The 27,152-nt window shown below is 34.3% G+C and overlaps 3 protein-coding genes across 6 annotated transcripts in view; 2 read left to right on the top strand and 1 right to left on the bottom strand.

Moving 5' to 3' along the window:
• Positions 1 to 2,722, top strand: part of LOC123675244 — a 98,814-nt gene extending 96,092 nt beyond the window's left edge. For all 3 annotated transcript variants that reach the window (XM_045610588.1, XM_045610589.1, XM_045610590.1), the window contains 3 exons: positions 411 to 598; positions 846 to 1,054; positions 1,908 to 2,722. In XM_045610588.1, the coding sequence (XP_045466544.1) occupies positions 411 to 598; positions 846 to 1,054; positions 1,908 to 2,050 (540 nt within the window). In that variant the 3' untranslated portion in view covers positions 2,051 to 2,722. The remainder of the gene's footprint in view (positions 1 to 410; positions 599 to 845; positions 1,055 to 1,907) is intronic.
• A 631-nt stretch (positions 2,723 to 3,353) lies between these two features.
• LOC123675246 (dnaJ homolog subfamily C member 8) lies at positions 3,354 to 4,736 on the bottom strand. Its single transcript, XM_045610592.1, has 4 exons — positions 4,564 to 4,736; positions 4,193 to 4,513; positions 3,777 to 4,013; positions 3,354 to 3,695 (listed from the first exon to the last, which is right to left on the bottom strand). Exons 1-4 carry the CDS (start codon positions 4,624 to 4,626, stop codon positions 3,570 to 3,572), a joined length of 747 nt encoding a protein of 248 aa, XP_045466548.1. The 5' UTR covers positions 4,627 to 4,736; the 3' UTR covers positions 3,354 to 3,569.
• Positions 4,737 to 12,705: 7,969 nt separating this feature from the next.
• Positions 12,706 to 27,152, top strand: part of LOC123675243 (forkhead box protein O-like) — a 162,631-nt gene continuing 148,184 nt past the window's right edge. The window contains exon 1 of one of the 2 annotated variants that reach the window (XM_045610586.1): positions 12,706 to 13,680. In XM_045610586.1, the coding sequence (XP_045466542.1) occupies positions 13,279 to 13,680 (402 nt within the window). In that variant the 5' untranslated portion in view covers positions 12,706 to 13,278. The remainder of the gene's footprint in view (positions 13,681 to 27,152) is intronic. The other variant, XM_045610585.1, reaches the window with a different exon arrangement.

The following is a 27,152-nucleotide window of genomic DNA, read 5'->3' as shown; positions in this document are numbered from 1 at the left end:
TATATTTGATTTGAAAACTTGTTGAAAATTGAACAGTATTCTCTAAGCTTCCAAGAAAATTAAAATTTTCAATAAAAATCATAACGCTCTAGAATATTTGAATAAATTCAAACAGATATGTAGACGAAAAGATGGATGATTCTGTCATATGATGTAAACCGTAGTGTGCTAAGTGTATGATATCTTTGCCAATTTTCCACGGATGCTATGAAAAAAATAGATGAAGAAAAAACTGAAAGCATCCAAACTAAATCATATTTTTGAATCGATAACCTTGCAAACTCATGTTCTTTAGTCCTTTTTGCTTGAAATCCAAGTAACAATTCCAATACTTTTGTACCCCCAAGTTGGGAACAATTTAGCTTTTCTTCTACTTGATAAATTTAATTAATTCAATATTTATCTTGCAGACTGAGCCGTTTGATGACACGATATCTTTCAAAGGAGATATAATTGTATGTCTGAAATTCGTGCCACCAGATATGACGGTACAAAAGAAGGGTAAAAGGTCCAGGGGAACTCTTCATGTGTTGGTGAAAGAAGCTAAGTATTTGACTGCCTACAAAGCCAATGGTACTTCGGATCCATTCTGTAAAAGGTACGTCTAAAACCTACCAAACCTCTTTCTCATGGCTTATAGAGCCTCAACTGATTGTCAATTATGTCCACGATTTCATTCAGAGAAGCGTAACAAAGTTTACAAAGCATAAAAAAACCTATCGATTCTCCTAACAAGCACAAGATCCTACGGATCCATACGCAGAGGTGGTACCAAGAACTCTCCTACCTAAGATTAATTTTTATGTGTATCTTTACAACCTAACCTAACATCATGTCTCTTGCAGTTATCTCTTGCCGGACAAAGGAAGGAACTCGAAACAGAAAACTCATGTTGTGAAGAAAACCGTAAACCCAGTATGGAATCACACGTTCATCTATGAAGACGTCACGTTGCAAGAATTGGCCGAGAGGTGCTTGGAACTTACCCTCTGGGATCACGACAGGCTTGCTAGTAACGAGTTTCTTGGAGGGGTCAGGTTTTCCCTGGGTACTGGTAAGTATTTTGGGAAATTTCCGCCTAACAACATTTTTCATTTAACTCATGGCCAAGGATTTTGCTGACGATTTGTGCGTAGAGTTTCACAACATTCCAATCGTTTTTCAATGCTGAAGATGTTGGTGTGGCAATATCTCATTGATTAAAGTCATCATGGTCGTTTAATTGTAGATTGATCTTCATCTAAAATGATAATCCATTTTGGTCATACGAAATATTAAGTAACAACACTCTTGTCACAAAAAAGACTGAAAAGATTTAGGCAACACTTGCTCAAATTCCAAACACTTAGAGTACATAAGAAATAAGTTTGCATGGTGAAAAGTATACGTATTACCTACAGACTACTAGGACTCATTAGATGCAAGGAGCATATGGGTCATAAAAGAATAATTTGCCCACTCTATTAAAAATCTACCGTTCAGGCACTTTGCCAAATAGAGGGTTGAAGGATAGACAGGTAAAAGTTATAGGGTAGCTCAGAATTACTGGAGGTGGCACCAACTTTTTAGCTTTTTTTTGGTGGCGTTTGGTAGCACCCTAAACAATTTGCACTTTTTTTTTGTAATTTTGTCAGTATGGCTTAGTTTCTGATGATAAATATTTCGTAGTCAAACACCAATTAAAAATTCCCTAGTTAAGAGTGTGGTTACTTCAGCTTTTGAGTACAATACCGAGTCACCACAGAACTCGAATTATTTCATAAAATTGAAGTTATTTCCTTATTTGTCTTATGCTTTTATCCAGAAAAATTCCGAAATCGTCAGCAATTTAGCTTGAGTTGCTTGAGAACTGGTAAATAAATAACTAAACCCAATAGAGAACCATACTTTCATTGGCTGATTTTTAGGCAAACACTATGGTAAACCTGTGGAATGGATGGATGCAACTGGCAAAGAGCTGACCCTTTGGAAGAGCATGTTAGAACGACCGAACTTCTGGGTTGAGGGCTGCTTGTCTCTCCGCCCCTCTCTCGACTCCCGCATATCGTAGAAAGAACATGACAAATATTCCTATTTTCTTCTTTTCCATGTAATTATTCTCCTGTTATATTATGTATACGGACGGTGCCCTAGTATGGTTTGTTCAAGCAGAGAGCTTCCAAATTATTATATTTATTTTTGAGAACTTCTTTTGTTTGTTATATTTATTCGCGTTCTGAGCTTGTTGAAAGTTTTATTCTGATTTAGAATCTTTCTCTTTGTATATGTTTTGTGTTATATTGTCTTTGTTCTATTCTATAGTCTCTTAAGAAATTTTCAGTATATTTTGTTGTTTATTCCTAGATATTTAATTGAAATCATTAATAGAGGCGCCTTGCTTGATCATGCTGTGATATCGTGGCACCCTGTATTTATTGTAATCCAATATGTACATGGGTTTAAGAACCGCAATATTTTAAAATGTAAGTAATTTTTTACTAGTACTTGTATGTATGCCAAAATTGGCTAATGTTTTTTCTTATGAACCAAGAATATTTTCATATATAAAGAATGTTGAGTGTTTTTAATAAATAAATGATTTCTATCCATTTAGATTTAAGTGTTCAAATGGAGCTTCCTTTCCAACTAATAAATATTATATGATTAATGTTAACAATTTTATGGATTTCAATTTTTTTCATTTGAATTGAATACATTGCCTGCAATAAAGATTTGAAATCTCTCTTGTTATCGTCATTTTGATTTTTGTATTATGAAAAGTGCAAGAAGAAACCTGCTTATTAATTCTTCCACTATGGATAGCATTTTTATTCTATGATGTTAATTAAGTAGATGCCCTGCAACGATGTCTGACATCTTCAGTCTTCCTAATCCATAAATCGTTAAATGATTGTAAAGATATATGAGACATATTTGAGCAGAACTCAAATCTATCTTCTTATTTATCAGATTCTGGTTTTTGAACAAATAAAATACAACTGGTCATTTGATATAATAATCAGGTCAATGAAGAAAATAATGATAAAAAAAAATTGTGAATCAGAGCTATTTAAATGGGATGATCCCAATGATTCTCATTGAAAATGGTAATTACGGCAGAGTTCCAAAATGGTTGTTAAACCGAGATATCTACCTTTTCCTCGGGTCCCATTTTGGCGCTCCAAAACCAAGTTACATTCAAAGATTTGATAGAGTTTGAAGAAAGATATATATGAAAGTTTTTGTATGGTGTAAATTGTTGAAATGAATTGGAATTGTTTTGAAAAAGTCTCAATATACTTGTTTGATGATTAGATGGCGAGAGCCAGGCACATGTAAAAGATAGATGAATTGATGAATGATAATTACGACAGTTTGGAAACAAAATATTTAATGTTCAATGTTTTTTGTAACACAATATGTAGGGGATGAAACTTATGAAAATACAAAATTCCTTATCGACTATAATACACTACTCAAAAATTTCAGTAGGAATATTACAAAATCATGACAGACCAGGCAAGATTTTGAATTTCTGCAAATAATCTCTTAGACGGATTTGTTCACCTTATTTTTTTGTTGATCTTAAATTATCTGGACTCTGGTTTGTTTTGTGGTGGTCGGAACATCTTTATCTTCTTACTGGACTTCTTAGCTTTCGATTTTGTATTTGCTTGGAAGGACTGCCAACTATCTACCCGATTTTGCCTTGATTCCTGTGCAAAATTATATAAAACATTAATTATAGCATAAGTAGATGAAATTGTTATTAGTACAATCAGGTGCCATAAACCTACCTCAAAATTCTTTTGCCATTCTTTTTGAGCCTTATTCAATTCTTCCTCTTCAATTTCAGCTTCTCTTTTCCGTTTCCGTTCTTCTTGATCCCTTTCTGCTAAATCCCTCCTTTTCCTTTCCATATCAGCAAATAATTTCATTGTCAATACATAAATGGCATGCCTATAGTTCTCTGGATCATCTTCGGGTATTTTGTCTTTGCCTTCTTTTTTAGCCTTTTTCCGTTTCTCTGCGAGCTAAGGAAATTGAGTAAAAATATATTGGTGTCTGCCTTATTCAAAATAAAGCGGTATACTAATAAAACTTTTATGAAAAGGACAGATAGAAAGTGCTATGGGAATTAAGATGCTTTGAGTGGCTAATTCTTTGATCGTATTGGAGCTAATTATCTGTGTACCATGTTAACGAAACTCACCATTATATCGGTTCTGCCCTTAGCCTCTTCGATAACATCCATGCACTTCTTCCTTGTGACTTCGTTTTCGAGAACCTTCCAGGCTTTGTTGACAGCTTCGAAGGCTTGCTGAGCTCTATCGGCGTCATCTTGATTTTTATCAGGATGCACTAAAATAGATAACCTTCGGTATTTTTTCTTAACTTCGTCGATAGGCAAATCAGGGTCAATTTGTAAGACCTCGAATGGGTTTAAATTAAGATATGTTGATCCAGGCCTCAAAAGACGATCTATTTGTTGTTTTGATGTCAATACTGAATCTCGTTTTTCAATTTCTTTAACCTAAATCAAATTGATAAAGATGGATTAAACAACGTATTCGATTTACTTACCTCGGTGTAGAATGTCTCGAATCGTGTTTCCCCATCTTTTTTTTTCGAAGAATTTGCCTCCATAATTCGTATTTATGGAAAATGTTTAATAAACACCCGCTTTGTGAAAATCAAGTCATCTGTCATCTAGTTGTCAAAGTGACACTAAAAGCATAACATTTTATACTTCATAACAAGTTGAAAGTCAGAAAAAGATTTTTTAAAGACAATAATGAACATCTTGAAATAACGAAAATAATCACTGAATGTTTTTTTATAATTCAAAGATTCAGATTGAATCATTTGTGTTGGGATAGCGCCATCCATTAATGAACATTTCAACTAGATCTTAATTGGTATTCTTTTACAGGAACCTTCTTTCTTCAACATCAGGCAACTACAAATACTTCAATTAGGTAGTAAAAGTTATATACGTCGTAGCATTAGAAGTTTTCTCATAATAAATTTCAAGGTTTATATTATTACAAATAATGATTTCTGTGGAATGATTTTACTAAGCAATAATTTAGTAATTCTGAAATACTACAATTGTGAATTTTCTTCAATTGATCACATCATCATCATTCTGAATTTTAGAATACAAATAAATATACACGAGTACCTCCCTGCAAACAATTGGAGAATAATAATCAGAAATAAAAGAAAATGAATTTTTATTACTTCATATACGGTCTGGATGGGAATGACAAATTGTCCAAAACTCACCCCAAACTCCCCTATCAGATGGGGTTAAAAGCTCCGAACTTAAAACTTAAACCATCGCAATCGCCTTTGCTAGCGCGTTAAAACTTGAGCAATAACTTTGCTTCAATCTTAGACATAAATGAAGATGTATTGTAGCCAAAGCCATTACTGAAATTCGTTGCAAGCAAGTTTGGATTGTTTCTAGTATTTTATCTGAATAGGTGCCCCTATGAGGCTTGCTCTCTCTCCTTGCGTAAGCTTTCCTTCTCGATGTAGCCACCTTTCTCCTCGCTCTTTCATCTTTTGGATGGTTATGACTACCCTCTTATTTTTTTTTTTTATGATAATCAACCACAGTTATGAATATGCAAGTGCAGAGTTTATATGATGAATCTTTTCACAAGGTGACCGTAATAATTAGTTTTTGAATTCTATATTGAAAGGTTTTTCAAGATCAACGGGGAATCGACAAAGCTGTGTTTTCGTCAACACCAGTTGTTCTTCAGCGACACACACAGTTTCGATTCTTCACATCACTAACTTATGCCAACAGCTCAAATTTTTCCACCTGTTTCACTATTGCGCCTGAGAAGGCGCTTCATGACGAACCAAAAGTTCTTTACTTTTGACAGCAGTGAATTCAAAATTTTCACCATTTTTGTAGTGAATTTTAACAATTTTACAGCTTTGTTGAAGTGTGTATCGTTTCATTTTTAGTAATCTTTGACAACTGAAGGCTATAAACTTTACTTGTCAAAGATTGCTTCGATAGCGGGCCATTCAAAGTGAAACCTTTAATTTTCGAGGTATATCGAAAGATGATATTCGACTGCCTGTTGAAGAATGGCTTTGCTTATAAAGGGTGTTATTTTAGAGCTATAGAACTTTAAATTGCAATAAAACAACGATGGATTATTCGATTGACATGAATTTTATTTATCCGCAAGATAATCTTGTGGCATTACATTTTAAATATGATTTCTGGCATATGACTGCCACGGCTGACTCGGATGTAGTCCAATCTGGAAGTCCAATTTTCGATGACTTTTTCCAACATTTGTGGCCGTGTATCGGCAATTACACGGCAAATGTTGTCTTTCAAATGGTCAAGGGTTTGTGGCTTATCCGCATAGACCAATGACTTTAAATAGCCCCACAGAAAGTAGTCTAGCGGTGTTAAATCACGAATTCTTGGAGCCCAATTCACAGGTCCAAAACGTGAAATTAGGCGGTCACCAAACGTGTCTTTCAATAAATCGATTGTGGCACGAGCTGTGTGACATGTTGCGACGTCTTGTTGGAACCACATCTCCTGGACATCATGGTTAATCAATGCAGGAATGAAAAAGTTAGTAATCATGGCTCTATACCGATCACCATTGACTGTAACTTTCTGGCCATCATCGTTTTTGAAGAAGTACGGACCAATGATTCCACCAGCCCATAAAGCGGACCAAACAGTCAGTTTTTCTGGATGTATCGGTGTTTCGACATACACTTGAGGATAAGCTTCACTCCAAATGCGGCAGTTTTGTTTGATGACGTAGCCATTTAACCAGAAGTGCGCTTCATCGCTAAACAAAATAAAATGGACGTAGTGCGCGATACGTATTCCGCACAGAACCATTATTTTCGAAATAAAATTGCACTATTTGCAAGCGCTATGCAGGCGTGAATCGATTCATGATGAATTGCCAAACCAAACTGAGAATAAATCACTTGACAGCTGTTAAATCGGTTGCCATATTGAACAGCAATGCCAACTTAAAGTTATATACCTCGAAAAAAAACACCCGTTATAAGTACACACCAGGTTTTCTATACATCTTCTTAGTCAATTGTCAAAAAATGACAGCTTGAAAAGTGACAGCTGTCCAGATAGCGGGCTATTCAAAAATTACTATTTGGGAAATCCTGAATTTAAAATGAAAATGGGACGAATAAAGACATGACAAAACTCTTTAATTCGAATCCTGGCAATTTCTGATAATCATCCACTCTTGTACAACTCAATCTGTAGACAGTACACTCAGCTGTACACCCTGTATAATCATCTAAATAGTTTCGCACCCGTCTTTTCTTCGAGCCAACGCAGTGGCAGCTCCTTCCTTCCATGGACCATCATCAATCTCCATGAAATTAATCAACGAAGTACTTCCTTCGGGATCCACAGGGCCAACTCATTCCCGGAATGGAACCAGGAACTGGCATCGGCACAAAAATTGCAATCGAATTAGAGTCCCCCCTCCTCCCCATCCAGATTAAGATTTACAGGAGTCAAGTGGTCCTTCACACGATGTGTTAGACCTTACCATTTGGAGGGGCTATTAGTTCCTGCATGGCCCTCTACACACCCAGACACAAATTGGCCGTAAATTGAATGCCCCGGACGATAAATCTGCTGGCGCGACGGTAACGCATCCTGGCGTTCGCCGTGTGAATTATCGCTAAGTGGATTTATTTTACGGATCGGGTTTTTGCGCTAATGAATTGAACGTTTTTACCCAGGCTCTCTGCGACGTTAAATTATCAGGTGCTGCGTAGAATTGATTCCGGTGGTTTTTTTTAACGGGAAAACACTTTGTGATCTATCCGCAGAACGTTTTCCAAGCCGCGGGTTAGGACATCGACATATTACGTAAGAAGAATGAGTCTATGGTTCTGGAATGTCACTTATGGTGACATCGTTTATTTGTGTGTAATTGTTATGTCTGGGTTATTTGAAAATTCGAGAGTTTATAACATAAATCGTTTGAATCTCGGAGTAATAAACATAGATAGAGAGAGCATATGTTATTCTCAGTAAGCAACTATCAAATTTGACATGAAGCGCACGGAAATGAAAACATATCATTGATACGATATTTCAATCAATTCGCGAGTTTCTCCACAAAGAACGCACTTCTTATGTATCTTATTGAATCAACGTTTCATATTAATTCAAAATATATTGAGATGAATAGCCAAATATATCAGAAATACAGAAAACAAACTTCAAGCGCGCCAAACGACGTGAAACAACGGATGACACTAGGAAAGCAAAAGTTGCCAAACCTTGGATTTCAGCAGGTAGATACAGAAAAAAAGCAATATTCTGCATACTATTAATTCGACAATTAGGAAAAATATCGGATTCCAAATATTCAAATTTGCATATTTAATTCATAATCACTCAAATAAATATATTTCATCCAATATAATTTACATTCATAATGATATAGTGAAATTGTGGATTTGAAAATATATCACAATCCGACAACGTAATCTAACCATGTTGGGGACATGTAAAAATCGCGTATACTTCCTCTATCTATAAAGTAAATCCATAAATCTATAAAATAAATAAAGAAAAGTAACTTTTTCGGACCGAAAACAGCAAGCTTGTTGCATAGGGTTGGATCAGAACACTGGATTTGTTTAATATTTTGTGGTCTGTATTTGCTAGAATAATAGAAAGTGGGCCTTCATCAACGATTTCAGAATACTTCAAACCAATTCTGAATTCTGAGAAAAAAATTAACAGGTGAATTCTTTCAAAATCCAGTAAAACGATATTCTATTATGAAATGTATCTTAAGCAGACTCGGTTCTTTTCTTATCAATCGGTACTGTCACATTATAATTATATCTGCATTTTAAGCAGGCTTAGTCCCTTCCTTATCAATGAGGACCGTCACATAATTATATCGGCTAGACTACGCCCCTAGAATTTGCCAAATAAAGACCTTATTATTAATTATTGTCAGAGAGTACCTGTCAGAAATGTATTCAAACTAATTGTCTTTGAATTGGCCCAACAGTCGTCTATGAATAAAAATGGTAGACTTGATTTCATCAAAATTACAATTTTGAAACAGACTTCTTCAGGTATTTTAATTTTGACTGATAACGAAATTTGAATTATAATTTGACTAATATGGACACAAAGCAGACAGGTTACAGTTAAAATAAAAAGAGAGATAACAAAATTAATATTATAATGGGGAATTCGGCATCCTGTATTTTCGAACTACAAATTTCGATAAATTCAACAAAGGAGATGAATTTGAATCTGTTTGTGCGAAACAGTGGCGTACCCAAGGGGAGGGATAAGAGGGATATACCCCCCAGAAGGAATATCCATTATATGTAACAACCTTATATATCACAATCTTATTATGAGTAAGCAAAATTCTTTGGAAAACTTCTTCAAAAGAAGGAAAATTTGAAATTCTTTTTTCTTTATCCCCCCAAGGTTTATGTCTGGGTACGCCACTGGTGCGCAATAATATTTACCTAATATTTACTATTTACCTATTTATTCTGAGAGATTCCAAGTGTGTTATATTCGCACTTTCATTTTCAGAACAAAAGATTTCAATATTATTGTTGAAATTATGAAAATCTGTAACATTCAGAGCATGCCTAGAATGTTAGAAGTTTAATTTATAACTTCATTCATCCTATACTTGTTATATTCCCTATAGTTTGTTTGATGGACCTTCAAGGATTCAAGGAGAGTATGCATAACGATAACGAATATCTTTCCAAAAAAATTTTAGCGACCAATAAACATGTTCTTCCTGATATGGATTGATTTTTTTCACTTTTGCGGAAACAAAAATCCTATCAAAATCATAAAGGTGAAAAAGATGAATAATCTGCTCTCGGGGTTTTTTCAGCGATGTTTTTTATTGCACGTTCCATAAAAAACATGAATTGAATATGCCCACAAAAATATATCTTGTTTTTCACTTTTCAGTTATGTGAAAATACAGCCCAGTTCCCACATTGATATTTCAATTCATTTTTATCGAATAATTGTACTTATTTGTTTAATCAAAGCATTTATTGAAAAATTCAAAACAAACTCTTTTCAGGTAATATGGTTAATTTCAAACTTTTTATCTTTACAAGATGTGACGAGTTTTTTATGACGAATGAATCATTCTTCGATATTCGACTTATAACATGAAAAATTATACTACATTATTGACTAATAACTATGCTGATTGCTTTGTATCTCTCGGTATTTTAATAATGTGATGAAATTAGATGATGGGATATAGAAAGACAGTTTCTCATTTATGTTGTCAGCATAATGTTCTTTGAGCGTCTTGTTATCTTCTTCAATTTAGCTGAAATAAGTAGAATTTAAAAGTCATTTATTAATATACACCTGTACTTAAACCTAATTGCAATTGAATACAGTTCAATTGAAAATCCAATTTTACCATTTCAACTCCAAAAATTGGGCGACATCTGAGAGATAACATGATATAATATTGAGAAAAAATCACAGTTTTATGAGCAACCGCTCTGTGTTCAAGATACAGGGCGTTTAATTTTTTTTTCCATAGCACCTGCCATTCACAAGATATTCAATTTAGATTTGGGATAGATATTCTAATTTAAAGTTTTCATCATATGTTACTCTTGAATGCTAATCTACAGGGTGATAATCTTTTTGGAACAGTGCCCGATTCTTTCCCCCAGAACATTTTTTTTTTTGGTGGGCCACTGGCAGTTTAGAAAAATGTAAAAAAAAACTTTGGTCGATTAGATACTACACTTTTTGGTGTTTCGTAGTTTTGTCGTATCTGCTACCAAATCAAACAATTCTCTTGTAATCATCAGGAAAATTGAAATTATTGAAGATCCAGTAAGTAAGCTGTGGTGAATAAATTAATTATAAGATTTGGTAGTTATTTAGTCAAACTGTGGCGAAGATAGATAAATATTCGATATAATAATTCTGGTATAAACACAAAAAGTAGTACTACAAGAGACACCCTGTAACTCTCGAAAACAAAGCATTTGCGGGCCAATGTTTTTTGGACATTTTTTCTTAAAAGTATCCAAGGAATTTCTCATTTTCTTTTCTACCTCCAGTTATTTTATTTTCACTGTTTATGGATAAATAACAATATTTTTTCTATACATTGTAGCTTATGCAGAATGTTATATTTCGAATAAATGAATGAGAGTAAGTTTTAACAATCGTTATTCGTCTGATAAGTAGTGGAAATAAAATTTCCTTAATATAAATCCAAATTAAATTCTATCAAGTAACGACCGAGTCTATCAAATATACACTGTGTCCGTAAAGTATGGAACAAATTCATTTTTAGCTAAACAGACCATTTTAAGATATAATCCTGAAACATGTCGATTTTTAAAATTAATTTTCCGTATTTTAAAATAATAATACAGGGTGAATTACTTTCGAGTAATGACGTCACCGTCATTCTTTTTGAATGGAACACCCCATTTTGTCTCAATTTTCCGATTACTCCATCTGAGCTGATTCCAAAAATGTATCACATGTTGATTCCAATTGGCACAGGGTGGACAAAAATAATAAATTAAATATAAGCAATAATTAAAACATTCACGAACCCCAAAAATATTGTAGTACTAAACTGTCATTAAACACCAATAAATTACTAAACAAATAATGACATTAACAAAAAACTAGACGACTATGTTTTTTTTAAATTGATAAGAAATAATTTCTTTCATATTCTGGTTGTTAGACCAAAGTACCAAACATGTTTTGAAACAGCTCATCTTCATTAATCTAAAAATGTAACAAACTACAAGGTGTTACATTCGAACCAATTGACGCTAGACAATAAGTATTTTTGATAATAATGTTAATTTAACTAATGAAGAATGTTACGCGTTACTTTATGAGCACACACAAAACTAATGTATTTTTGTCCACCTGTACCAATTGGAATCAACATGTGATACACTTTTGGAATCAGCTCAGCTAGAGTAATCGGAAAATTGGGACAAAATGGGGGTGTTCCTTTAAAAAAAATTACAGTGACGTCATTACTCGAGAGTAATTCACCCTGTATATTAGATTTTTATTTTAAAACACGGTAAATTAAAATCAAAAATTGACGTATTTCAGTATTATTTCTTAAAATGGTCTGTTTCGCTAAAAATGAATGTGTTCCATATTTTACGGACACAGTGTATAATTCCAATTGTTTAAATTTCTTCGATGGTATATTTTAGTATCATCAAAGTTATTTTGAAAGATTCCAAAGGTAATAATTCATTGAAAATTATGAGGCGTAATTAACGAAGTGATGATCGAAGACGACTTGGCCAAAAAATTTTATAGACTTCACATTTTAATAACCTTTCTTTTATATTCAATACCATCCGAGAGCCAATCGTGGTTCATCTCGAATAAAAATCCTAAAAAAAAAATGGAGATCCATCTGGTAACATCAAAGGCGCCTACTACAAAAAAAACAGAACTCCTTATACCTTCAGAACTCTGCGCGCTACCGAAATCCCAACCAGGGGTGTCGAAAACGCAATTAACTCAGGTGTACTCGATATTAATGTCACATGCGATTAACGTGGTGCGTTACACAAGCCGAGATCGTACGCGTGCGGTCCCTATGGCGCATGCCCGAGTGGGCATGTCCTCTCCGAAATAGCCGACAACCAGAAACTAAACTTGGATCCAAATTTGCGCTCAAACGCCGTGCGGTTGTGAAAGAGAAACGAACTCTGATCTCGGCCTTCGATCACGTGCTACTGCGTCGTTGCGTGTGTTTATCTCCAGTTCTACGCCCGCTACAATCACCTACTATTCAAACAACCAGTGGAATTACCCGCGAAATGGTACAATATTTTCCGGAACCCACCCCCAGATCGGAATTTTTTCTTCTGTGAACTCGTCTCCGGTTTCGGTGCTCGTTATCAAGGTTTGTGACGTAGCGTTAATCAGAGATGACTTGTTGAACTGTGCCGCGAGGATCTGTTTTGCGATTTGGCGCTTCAGGTTATTACGACGCAGAATAAATTTAGCTGGTTCGCAATACAACTTCCAACAGTTGTATAACTTGTCGGACTGACAAGTCTTTTTTTTTTTGTCGGAGCGACATTACCTAACCGATTGATGACATTTCATCGGAATTCTATGATCGGTAGTGCGTTACAGTTTGGCAGTGTTTGTGTCGAAACATAGAAATTTCTAGTTTGGATTATTTTTCTTGTGAGTGCGTTCGAAAAACAGCCGTTTTGATGAACGGGGACACTTTTAACAACTGGACGGTGCCTGGCCTCAATATGAACTTGGTGAAAATGGAACCTCTCCAGGAACTGGATGGTTTCGAACCCCAGACCAGGGCTAGGTCCAACACGTGGCCTCTGCCTCGACCTGAAAATTATGTTGAGCCTGGAGATGAAGCCAGCAACAAGTGCGCTGGATTGCCAGGCCCGGCACAGGCTGTTACACAGCCCGCTAAGAAGAATTCCAGCAGGAGGAATGCTTGGGGTAATCTTAGTTATGCGGACCTCATAACCCAAGCAATCACCTCATCACCAGATAAAAGGCTAACTTTGTCTCAAATCTACGAGTGGATGGTGCAGAATGTACCTTACTTCAAGGACAAGGGTGACAGCAACAGCTCAGCAGGATGGAAGGTAGGTTAACTTTTTCGTCAATCTTTGTTCTCATCCAGATCTACTTCAAACCTATAAAAATCCGACTCCAATCGTCATTTTTTTGAAAAAAATTCTCAAATTGAGTTCCGTAACTTTTTGAATTTGTAGTACCAAAAATTTCCGTCAAAATCTCATCTATTTCTAGTTTTCTGTTATCTTAAATGATGAACCATTAACTTTAAATCTTGCTATTACTGTTTCAAACCATTTTTCGTCATGAAATTACTCCCCAATTATCTAATGGATCATGTTCAAGAACCATTCACTCAAGTCACAATTTAATAATTTGAAAAACGCTAAAAATATCAACGCTTCATTGCCGTTACCTCATTTAATTCTCATTAGCCCTTGTTCTAGACTTGAATATTATCGTAAAGCCTCAATTACATTATTACATCCCATCAATCTGTCAAACGGCGTAGTTATCGTCCTTCAAAATCGAGTCTATTACGGCCCTGTCGAATTCTCTGCCTCCTCATTCATTTGTGCGCAAATTGCTGTGATAATTATTAGCGCTCTTTGGAGGTGTTGGAGGTGTTGTGGTACCTTGCACGTGGAAGTCAAGGTTGATGTTAGGTGAGCGCCACTATTCTCATAGAACAAGGCCAATCAGCCAATGTAATGGTTTGCTGGTTCTTGTTCCACTACCTGTTGAGTTTTCCTGAAGCGTGGAGGTTCCTCGAAAATGCCGCAGAGTTGTCGTCGAACTTTCCGTTGCTCGAAAGATGAGAATCGCTTCAGTTTTTTCGGAACGCAGCCTTTTTCGTCGATTCTATGGTTTGTCGAATTTGTTAGTTCGCATAGAATTGTACATCATTTTGACAATTTCAGAATAGGGTTAGAAGGTATTAATTTCCTATGTTTTCTTTGGTTTAATTTCTCTGAACATTCTAAAGTGTGTTTGAGTCACATAAATCGAAGAAAAATGTATTAAGAGGTGAAAAATGATAATGCCATAATTTAATATAACAATATGTAATGAGATTCGGTCTCGCTAATGTTTTACGATGTGTAATTCATTTGTTGGCGTGTCGTCCAATAGGACAAAATGAAAACATTACATGTGAATTACAAAAGCTATTTGATCAGATCAAAAGATTAAACCTTCATTTCTATATTTGTACTGAATGAAATTTTCCATCTTTCCATTTATTTCCATCTGATGAACTACATACTTGCTTTTTGAAATATCTTATCAATTTACGATGGCAATCACTCGAGTATCTGATAATTTTTTATAGCGGAATACGAGTTTTCTGATTCCTCCTCAACAGACATTGAACGATAAAATCGAATCTATTCGCTAGATGATAAAACTAATTGTATCTAAATTTTCATATCGGAGATAATTTTGTTATAAGACTTTTTATGGACAATCTTGAGCTGAACGAGGAAATGACCAGAGAATTAGTACCATTTTAGATAAATAACGAAATACTTCTATTCGACCTTGTCAAGTACGAATCGAATAGCGTTTATTCAAGAATTTCAGAAATTTACACGTTTTTTCTATACGACAATGCAAAACTGAAATATCATTCTCGAAACTTCGAGGAAGCAATGCTAATTTTAACGATACATAAAAAAAATCAATTACTATCTTTATTTAGTATATATTTATATTGATTAATTATGAAGTATTATAAATATGATCAGTGAAAGAAGTGTGAAATTCGAAAAAAAATTTCAATGAGAAGTTCTTGGAATCGTTCTTTATTCTACCTACTGCGTTTTCTATTCGAACGTAATGGAAAATATTAATCTAAAAATAAACATTATGAACTTTGAAATACCATGAAAACTTCTGTGGAAAACTTCGAAACAATGTGTTCACTCGAAACCTGTAAAAAATTATAATCATTCCCTGAATAATTATTTTATTGACTATGATTTCATTTCTTGATTAATGTTATTAGCTACCTGCATGAATTTGCTCGATTTAATTCAATTTTTCAACTTTGGTAGGTACCTGAAAAAAAAAGTGAAAACGTATATTTAAACAATTTAAGGTTTTCGTTACACTTGGTTTATTTAATAATTAGAGACCAATTATTTAGACTTAGACCATTAGCAATATTACTATCTGAAAAAGATTCAGTTCTGGATTTTATTCGAAAAAATTTGAAATTTTGTGTATTGGTTCTATTAGATCTCTAATGAACCTTCAGAGAATATTTCTCTAAAACTGACTACTGTTATGAAGAACACCATATTCGAAGAAAAAAATCATTCACAGGAAATATTTGGCGGTCAACAATCAAGGTGTCGAGACATTTTGTGGTGAGAATATACACTATCTTTTCAGTTTTCTTCGTTATCCATAGTTCACCACAAATTAACTGCAATCTTTTGTCTCTCAGATAGGGAAGAGCATGTGTGAACCAAACCCAAATTAGATAGTGGTCAAACTACACCGATATACAAATATCTATCGACATTCGAAGTTTTCACGTATTCACATAAATTTCAATATTAATGAATGCAGTTGACGATGTGTATTCAACATAAACCTCTAGAAATTTAGAAATTTTAAACAACCTAGCAATCGAGCTAACACTATATAAAGGGTGCTTTTTTTAGAGCTATAGAACTTTAAATTGCAATAAAACAACGATGGATTATTCGATTGATATGAATTTTGTTCATCCGCAAGATAATCTTGTGGCATTACATTTTAAATATGATTTCTGGCATATGACCGCCACGGCTGGCTCGGATGTAGTCCAATCTGGACGTCCAATTTTCGATGACTTTTTCCAACATTTGTGGCCGTATATCGCAAATAACACGGCGAATGTTGTCTTCCAAATGGTCAGGGGTTTGTGCTCGGGTTTGTGGCTTATTCGCATAGACCAATGACTGCACATAGCCTCACAGAAAGTAGTCTGGCGGTGTTGAATCACAAGATCTTGGAGGCCAATTCACAGGTCCAAAACGTGAAATTAGGCGGTCACCAAACGTGTCTTTCAATTCGATTGTGGCACGAGCTGTGTGACATGTTTCGCCGTCTTGTTGGAACCACAGCTCCTGGACATCATGGTTGTTCAATTCAGGAATGAAAAAATTAGTAATCATGGCTCTATACCGATCACCATTGACTGTAACGTTCTGGCCATCATCGTTTTTGAAGAAGTACGGACCAATGATTCCACCAGCCCATAAAGCGCACCAAACAGTCAGTTTTTCTGGATGTAACGGTGTTTCGACATACACTTGAGGATTAGCTCCACTCCAAATGCGGCAGTTTTGTTTGTTGACGTAGCCATTCAACCAGAAGTGCGCTTTATAGCTAAACAAAATTCGCTTATGAAAATCGGGAACAACGGCACATTATTTTCGAAATAAAATTGCTCTATTTGCAAGCGTTGTTCAGGCGTGAGTCTATTCATGATGAATTGCCAAACCAAACTGAGAATAAATCACTTGACAGCTTTTAAATCGGTCGCCATCTTGAACAGTAATACCAACTTAAAGTTATATACCTCGAAAAAAAACACCCTATACTTGCTTATCCTTCATTTCTAAAAAATCAAACATCCACAGTAAATTTTTTTTCTATCAACACTCCTTTCCGAAAGGATCTTATTACGTCTAAAAATGAAATATTCTCGGAAATATTTCACATATTCCAACGAATGTCAACCAAATCATATAAACGAAGTTTTAAAAAATGTTTACGTATGAGCAAAACGTTCAGTACATCTGAAGGAGCTTAAATTTTTACGAAATTATTTACTTTCTGCACAAACCCAAATCAGTTCTGTGTGAAATGCATTTTGTTAGTGGAAATCTTTAAATCGGAGTTCAAAAATTTGTTTTTTTTTACTCAATAGGAGTCACAAAATTTCCATGGAAACAATACCACGAATGATGACTTAAATGCCGAGAACTCGAAAAAAATTGGTCCAAAGTTCGACCCCTGACGGTTCCCCATTGTATTTTATCCAGGAAGCATTTTACACAAGGATTAATTATATCTTAATTCCTTCAGTTCCTTTTATTAGGGTAGAACTCGATCCACGAACTTTAAAGGCTGAATACAAATTATCCAATTTATCTTAAAGTTATTGGCGGGTCTTCAAATGAATACACTAAGATGCTAATCCCTTGTTTTCTCATTGTGTGTGGAGGGAACAAGGAATATTCCACCGCTTTGTTTGCTTTCCTCTCAGTTACCATATCAGCTGACACCCTTCAATCTGCAATACCGCAAAAAGCATATGCTCAACCCTTGCAAATATTTTTCTTACCTGGTCGTTAGATGATTGATGTGTCCCGGCATTCGATCTTGAACTCGTGGGCGGAGTAGTTTATTCACAAAAGATTGAATTGCGCGTCACTGGAGTTCTGGATAATCCGAGGTATAACCTATATTTGTGTAAACGTAATTGATTTTCGGAATAGAGATTTGTTGCATTTGATGAAGAGCATGTAATCGTCACAAATTCAAATTGAATGAACGCCCACCAATATACAGGGTCTGACTTAAATGATTGTAATATCGCAGTTGCCTTTGATTATTCCTCGGATTATTCTCATTTTGCCGTTTATTTCTTGATTCCAACCACATACGATGATATAGAAATATACACATTGATTGCGCTCATGACAAACATAAGCATACATTCTTCTGTGTTCACAATTAAATTGAAATTAACAATACAATTGTCATATCTGTCAAAATTAAATCAATCATTTTTGTGCTTGGTAGTGATTGTCAAAAGTCCCTTAACCTTTGAAAACTTATCTATGTAATGACGTCTATTATAAAAAAATTAAACAGGATCCAGTTTGGCTATTTTCGAGATAAATTCTCTAGTTTCTGAAATCGTTAGAATTTTCGGAAAAAGTAGATTTTCTCTATTTTTTCGTAGATTTTTACAATGTATTGATAGATAATCTGCTATTCGGAACGTTAACAAATAACAAATAAGTACAGTTCTTCTTGAGTTACATTATAGTCAAGATTACAGTATAGTTAAATTCACAACTCGCGATTTGTAGCGGCCAGCTCGTACCCCTGATTTCACCCCTGCGATTTTTTCCAATTTTATTCCAGTTATATATGTCTTTAAGAAGCATAAAGATGAGACTCTTCAAAAGAAAATTTACTTACCTGACAGTTTTGAAAAAAACATGAGTTTAACTTTTATAGTCGCACCCTGTATATAAAATCGAAATAATAAAAAATTGCATTTTTTCGTGAACAACTCTTTGAACTTCTGTTGAATATTACTGAGTTTTGAACGAAAATACATTCCCACAAGGCAGGGTATTTTCTCAACACCGAAATTTTTCGTAATAAAAAGCCACAAGAGTTCCGGTGAGTTGGTTCCTAGAATCTACTGCGAAATTTTTACTGAAGCTCTCTATTTCCACATCCACTTGGTTTCTCTAGGCTCTTTACGAAATCATTTTCAGTTACAATGAGTTATCTCATCCAGACGTTTGAATTCTGTTCCTATTTGTTTCAAAAAACCACCATTCGGTCGAATTTGGGAAATTCTGCAAATTGCGCACACAGTATAGGTTAACTCACAAAATATCCCATCTGTATAATATGACAAATAGTGAGTCGATTAAGTCAGTAGTGTCGTTCATGAATTTTTTTTTAATTTCTATTCCTTCTGCTCAAAATTTCAATTCATTAATTAAGACCTATATTGAAAAATGAAAACTGATCAATAATTCATTGGTTATATGTTATTCTACTATTCGGCATAAAGACAAGTCGAATAAATAAAAATTCATAATAAAAAGCTATCCAGTCTTTTTGAGTTATGAATGATGTAAACTAACCCGTATATGTTTTGTATATTATAGATATAGTATTTCTATAGACATGTAGTTGCGGTAGGTTTGGTCTTTCAGAGGGAATAACATCTTTATGATCTGTTGACCCAAACAACCAATATTTACTTCCGTTTATTAACTGTTACCTTATTTCGCTAGTGAATAAGGTTTTTGAGTTCATTAAACCAATTCAGAAATGTCAAAACACTTTTCCTTCGAAATGACAACAATGCCTTCTGATAACTTTTCCTCCAAACCAAAATTAAGCCTCAGCACGCTTTGAATAATGATTGTAAATTTGATGGAATGGATATCGATTGGATTGGATAACAAAGCAGCATTTCTTATCTTTTTATTCCGAGCATAAAACAAGACATCCTAGCAATCAATAGATTGAACTTCTTCGAAATGTTGAATAGAACCTCTGCAATTTTTCTGTTCGATGTGGGAGTCTTCTACCTACCATAGCCTTGGTGAAATGAAGAAATGTTTCAAGATAGAAATAGTGCGTCTAGGTCGAGAAGGAATCGAAATCTTGGTTAGAAGTTGTATAGATTGTGCAACTTGGTCTATGTTGCCTCCTACATTTAAATATCACCGAATTTGTCTATTTCTTCTTCTTACGTCATAAAAGAAAAGTTCTCGGAAATGTTAGACAGACTTTCAGGAAAAATACTTATAGAATGTTGTAGAATAATTCTAAAATAAATACAATATTACATACAAAATACTCGATATAATAATGAATAAAAATTCAACATATTTATACAGCCATAATAACAACATAATTCATCAGTTGAATATTTCTTCACCGTATAATATGCCTTCTCACATAGAATATTTTTTAATTTGTTTTTGAAGCATTCATGACCGCAGTCATTTTTTACAAATACAGGCGGAGAGTGGAAGAGTCTTATCCCAGCAAGCTCGAAAATAACTAACAGTGAGCCATGGTTTCGAAATTTTTTACATGAAGTAATCTTAAACATAGTGTGTCGTTGTTATATCTGGTGAAGGTGAAATTCCTATGATACAATTTGCGACTGAAACAATTCTTAAATGTTTTTTGCGGATGTTTTGAAACCCTAGACCAAATATCTTAAAATTGATCACAAAACATCCTCTATTTTCGGTAGTCTCGGTAGTAGAGTGAAGCCCATTGAAGGACTATCTGAATTGACAAATCTACACCTACTAGTCAAAACAAACAACACAGATAACACAAGTGAGGTTATGCGTTTCAATAATTATCCATCTGTTGATCAGACCACTGAATTTTTTTTGCATGCCTCACTTTTTGAGATTTATTCTTATTGCTTTATTGCTAACAGAAAAAAATCGTTGGGAAAATTCGATAGAAGGTACATAATAACATAAACATAGACATGTAATAATCAATGAATGACGCACAAACATAAATCAACTGCGACATTCTGAAAAACATTGCTTTCAAGTTCAATTTGACTGTATATACAGAAGTAGATTTAGTCATTCAATTGACGTGGAAATATGTGGAAAGGTTGAAACACCAAATATTTGATGTCTATTTACTAATATTGACTTTTTATCCTACGTTAAAAACTTCGATATGGATTTCCCGCCAAGGAAATGATTCTAACCTAACCTAACCTAATGTTGTCTATTGGACGAAACTGCGTATTTACACATCATTTCATCTTTCTCCAAACATCGTGTGTTTCTCAACAATTCCCAGTAGATGTTCTGTCACGATTCCTGGTACGATCGATAGAATTTTCGTAAATGAAGTTGTAAACAACATCGGTAATACCGCAAACAAATTCCACGAATCAGACACGTGGAGGTATCGTCATTCACAATATCAACAATAAGATTGGTCGAATATAACCTATTTTTTTTTATCAATCCTCCGATTCTTCCGTTTATTTGGGATCTATTCCAAGGGGCCGACGATAATATTATGAAAGTTTGTACGAATTTAGCCCGGTTTACGTGGGATTCGACTTATTTGTAGTTTCTATAGCGGTTAAAATAGCGTATCTGCGTCATACGTAATGACGCCCGTTTGAAAAAGGGCAAGAGTGATCGATTAGATAAGAATGCGATATTGATATAGGTAGTGCGAGTAAATAGTTGAACTAGGCCAGGTATTTTCAAATGAACCCTTTGCCAAAAACAATAACGTCGCAAATTTTCTAGAATCATCGTATCATCAAATTGAATTACAATTTTTTTTTTAATTTTTGGCCTAGAAATGTATCGATTTTAATTTATATGTGCTTGTTCAATGGACGAACAAGAAAATATTTGTTTTTTTTAATTTTTATGTTTTTTTTTTCAATTTTCATGAAAAAAAAATTCATCGACAAAACTGTTTCAAAATTTCAAGGCGAATATCTACTGAAGAAACGGTCTTTGACATAATAATATTGCTACTGTTAGTTTATGCCATTTTAATTCAATTGTTTGATTATATAATTTTTGAGAAACGAAAAATTTTATTTTGTTCCTTTCATTTTTAACCCTTGCATTCTATTGATCGAATTTTAAAATATGTGAACTATTTTAACCAAATTTTCATATTTTCATTGCTTTCGAGTAAGATACCTATTTTCTGAAAAAACAGTTGTGTACCTCGTATCTGTACATGATTGGAAATTTTTTGAGAAATATGCCTTGGTCGTCAATACAAAAAAACCTGATACACGTGAAAAGAAAATGCAATTTATAGATTATTTTTCCTAATTCACTGAATTTTCATTAAAATTAATGGAATATTTTCATAAACACCGATTAGTGATTTTTGCATTGAAAAGAATTGTTTTCTGTATCTCAAATTTGACAGATAATAGCAATATCCTTGACAGGAGAGTTCCAAGTACCAACGTATAATAATAAAATTTAACATGAAATCTGTGAGAAACTGAGATATTCCCGCACGATTATGGTCTACAAGGTATGGCAGAACGAATGGATTCACCACTTAATTAGAGCAATTTATTCTACGATACTTAAAAAAAAACATATAAACCCAATTGTCAATAGAATTAAGTTCATCCGAGAGTATATAAGTATGTAATAAAATTATAGTGTAATTGTATGAACAACAAAATGTCTTACGTATGTACAAAAACTAACCACAAAATGTACCACAATATGTGAATAAATTATATTCGACTCGACTCGAGAAAAAAACTTTAATTTGCGTGTGCACGAAGCCAAACAGTGTTAGGACAGGTCAGTATCAGCATCATGTCTGACCGCTATAATGAATTCAAAGCTTCATCCTTAGTTTTTCGAACGATTAAAAACAATTTGTAATACGATTTCAAATGCGCAAATCTCAATGAAAACACAAATCAATGTATGATTCTATCGCCACTCCCATTCGATGATTTTAAGCAGGGAAATTTTGACCGTCAACACCAAAAGCGATAAGCAGTCGACGAATCCATTGTTTGAAGAGTTGATCCAGTCAAAGCAACCTCGACCTGGCACAACACGACAATGTTTGGTTTCAATAAATGAATCACATGCGTAAAAATGCACTCCTATTTAGATTTTTTTATCGAGCGAATCGCTTTGGAAAACCATGAATACTCATTTTTTAATATAACTGTGACGCAGAATCACGCGAGAAACGTTGCGATAAAATACAGACGAAATCGTCTAGCGGTCCTTTCGATTTTTATCGTTTAGTGATTTGATTGTCTAGATAGGGATAAGGGTTTCGATAAAGTCGTTTGGCCTTCGAAGAGCTGCGATTTGACGTCGTTGGATTTTTTCAGAGTCACTTATCCTTTTTTCTCAAACTATTCGCTGATTTGTAAGTAGAAATTTTTTTTTCAACTGAGGCATATGAAGAATTTTATTTTTATCATTTGTGGCCATTAAAAAACCTACAAGAACAAAAAACCTTGCAAAAACTAATGTTAGATATGTCAAAAAAACTTATCGCTTTCCTACTTATCTTACCATATGAAATATGTATTTTGAGTGTATTCAAATATTTCGATTATGGCTATTTATTCCAATGTCACTAAAGAATAGCGTCTATTCGAAAAAGTATTCGCAAATATATAGGCTGGCCCACATAAAACAGCAGGATATTTCCGTAAGAAATAGGATTTGAGTGGCCACATAAATTTGAAGGTTTTCCAAATTTAATTATGAATATGTTATAATTTTTTTTTTGACATTTGATTCGGTGTAAAAAACTCATTTAAGCATGTGAAGAGCATTAATTGGAAGAATTTAAGAACGAATTTTAATTAATTATATGTTCGAATTGTCTACCATTAATTTATAAACAGAAATAGTGTATTTAGCTTGAAATTCAGTAATATTTCTGAGTACATTTTTTGTAGTTGTTAATTTGAGATTTTTGATGATCCTTCGATAATACCTGGTGCTACAAAATGCTTATGAAACATTGAAAAAGTATCTCAATATGGATTCGTTCAGAAAATCTACTTTTTGTTATCATATTCATAAAAATAAACGCGGAACCTTGAAAGCCATTGTTCATTTGGCCCCTTTTGGTATTCAATAATCTTGAGGGGGTTGCTACCCCGACTAAGGGGATGATTTTACACTCATGAATTTGCAATTAAAAACTGACCTGTCTCGGCATTCTCCAGAAAAACTCATATTAATGGAAATATCCAGCTGGCATTTATTGTGGGCCACTCTGTATATCATTCCAATCGCTACTTTGCTTCCATTGAACGGAATCTTAGACAACATAAACTTAATTTTTCATAGCCTGGTATTCTGTATACTTGAAATATTGAATAATTCATTTTAGATGCTCATTATGTATCCACAGATTTCCAATGAAATTTGGCAAATAATGTTTGAGATATTGAACTTCTCAAATATTTAACTGATTCCGTCATTTACTCGTTGGAAAATCATCATCAAATAAAATGAAACAAAATAATTTCCGCAAATACTTTAATGATAACAACAATTGTTTCGACAACATTGTGGCTTCTTCAGGTTAATTTTATGTTTCGAATCATACAAAACAGAGCTTGAAGAATGTAGACCAACGAAAATGGCTATAATAAAATTTAAATATCAAAACTAAAGAGAACTTTATGTTGGACATTGGCATTTTGGGAATATTTGGAAATATTCAATAATGGGGATGAGTTTATATCTGCTTGTTCATTCCAAAGAATATTTTGGGAATTATAATTATTTATTCGGAGGGATTTTAAGGTTGTTATTCTTGTACTATTTTCCATGTATAATTATTATTAAAGGTATGGCCCCATTCTTTCAAATGATTTCCATAAATCCATATGTTGAAAGGTGACTATTAGAAGTTAACTCATTTGGTGGTAGTGTATCATCTTCTCGTTCATTTTTTTCATTTTCATTCATTTTTAATTTCAATTTGTTTGATATAAATAAATATGATCTATCATCTGATCTCATAATCAAAGTGATGCGTACTTTCATCATCTCGTCTTCCAAAAGACAGAATAAAATTTGATAGCGAAAAATAATCTGAAAGATATGTTGGAGAAATTAGCAATGTAGGTAGAATAATGCATCGACTAGATGCTTGCGCCAATATAAAAGTGTAAAGAGCAGCTTCAATAACCTCCCATAGTATCGTCATTTTAACCGTTGATATTCATTTGGTCGCTTGACCTTCGTGCATATCATAAATGACTAAACGTTTTTAAGCATATGCATAGCATACATCAGGAGCATTGATATTTTTCCATCCAAGGTTTCCACGTTAAACGTTAGTGTACGGGGACTGTCAGAAAATCATCTATCTCTGAAATCAATTATGAACGGTTTTCCAAATAAGAGGTTTCATATTTTGATTTGAAAAAAACCGAGTGTTTTTAAAAGAAATTGATGGATGTTCTCTTTTATTGTGAAGAGGAAGGTATGGCATTTACGATGGAAAACCATGTCAGCCAAATAGCAGCCACTGCTGAGGTTGCAGCACCAATCCTTTTCATGAAATTTTCCAAGAAAAATTCGCACATTTGCTGCTTCTAAAGGGTGTTATTTTTCGAGATATATAACTTTAAGTTGGCATTACTGTTCAAGATGGTGACCGATTTAACAGCTGCAAGTGATTTATTCTCAGTTTGGTTTGGCAATTCATCATGAATAGACTCACGCCTGAACAACGCTTGCAAATAGTGCAATTTTATTTCGAAAATAATGGTTCTGTGCGGAATACGTATCGCGCACTACGTCCATTAGCGATGAAGCGCACTTCTGGTTGAATGGCTACGTCAACAAACAAAACTGCCGCATTTGGAGTGAAGCTAATCCTCAAGTGGATGTCGAAACACCGTTACATCCAGAAAAACTGACTGTTTGGTGCGCTTTATGGGCTGGTGAAATCATTGGTCCGTACTTCTTCAAAAACGATGATGGCCAGAACGTTACAGTCAATGGTGATCGGTATAGAGCCATGATTACTTACTTTTTCATTCCTGAATTGAACAACCATGATGTCCAGGAGCTGTGGTTTCAACAAGACGGCGCAACATGTCACACAGCTCGTGCCACAATCGATTTATTGAAAGACACGTTTGGTTTTGGTTTTGGTTCTGTGGGGCTATGTAAAGTCATTAGTCTATGCGGATGAGCCACAAACCCTTGACCATTTGGAAGACAACATTCGCCGTGTTATTGCCGATATACGGCCACAAATGTTGAAAAAAGTCATCGAAAATTGGACGTCCAGATTGGACTAAATCCGAGCCAGCCGTGGCGATCATATGCCAGAAATCATATTTAAAATGTAATGGCACAAGATTATCTTGCGGATAAATAAAATTCATGTCAATCGAATAATCGATCGTTGTTTTATTGCAATTTAAAATTCTATAGCTCTAAAAAAACACCCCTTATAACTTCACGAAATTCATATTTAAGATCTTCAATCGATTGTGGAGCATTTGTTCAGACTTTGTCCTTCACGTGAAGCTAAAGAAAAAAGTCTAAATGACAAGATCTTGGTGGCCAATTGTGATCATCTCGTCGAAGAATATCACGGCCAAGAGAATTTTTCTTGCCTCCCGCGTCAAAACTAGCCAATAGAAAAACTTTTGCCTATTGAAGTTTTTGTTTGGAATGACTTGGACTATAACATATCAAAAATTCTGCCAATTTGGCAGGAGGCCACTTACCCTAATTAAGTGTGCAGTATCCTTTGAAGTGGTTTCAGATTTTAACGGGGGTGGGATCGGCTCTGAAAATTTCTCATCATGGGAAATATCAGATTTACCTAAAGAAATAGCGCATATTTAACTCGACATTGTAGTATTCCTCCTCTGCACGTTTATACCCCCTAAGGCGTTCATACGGTGGGATGATAATTCAGAGTTGCTCCAAGAACAAGACAAATATTGATGCTCTCCTGTGCCACTGTTTATGGCGCGAGCAAATGTTTTATCTTCCTTTGGAGCAGTTTGGAACTTCTTCGATATCTTGTTGAAATTGTCGGAAATCAACGGCATGCTTAATTTATGTGTTGCCAACTTTTGAGATATTGCAAAACTGTTTTTATTCGGCATTGGTAATTCTCAGATGATGGAAAGGTTTGAAGTATGAAAAAATGTAAATAGGCTCAGATCGTTCCAACGGTAATTTGGTTTTGGCCTTAAATCAATAGATTTTATGTTGAGAGTATATTG

This window comes from Harmonia axyridis, chromosome 3, assembly GCF_914767665.1.
Source record: "Harmonia axyridis chromosome 3, icHarAxyr1.1, whole genome shotgun sequence".
NCBI lineage: Eukaryota > Metazoa > Arthropoda > Insecta > Coleoptera > Coccinellidae > Harmonia > Harmonia axyridis.
Note: the sequence above shows the minus strand (reverse complement) of the source record. Positions and strands in the feature narration are given on the sequence as shown.

What these genes read in the sequence shown, in the direction of transcription:
- LOC123675246 (XM_045610592.1), bottom strand. Translation starts at nt 4,626, where the DNA reads ATGGAGGCAAATTCTTCGAAAAAAAAAGATGGGGAAACACGATTCGAG. An exon ending in TCGAGACATTCTACACCGAG is followed by an intron (nt 4,514 to 4,563) that starts GTAAGTAAATCG and finishes AATTTGATTTAG; the next exon opens with GTTAAAGAAATTGAAAAACG. An exon ending in AGGGCAGAACCGATATAATG is followed by an intron (nt 4,014 to 4,192) that starts GTGAGTTTCGTT and finishes CAATTTCCTTAG; the next exon opens with CTCGCAGAGAAACGGAAAAA.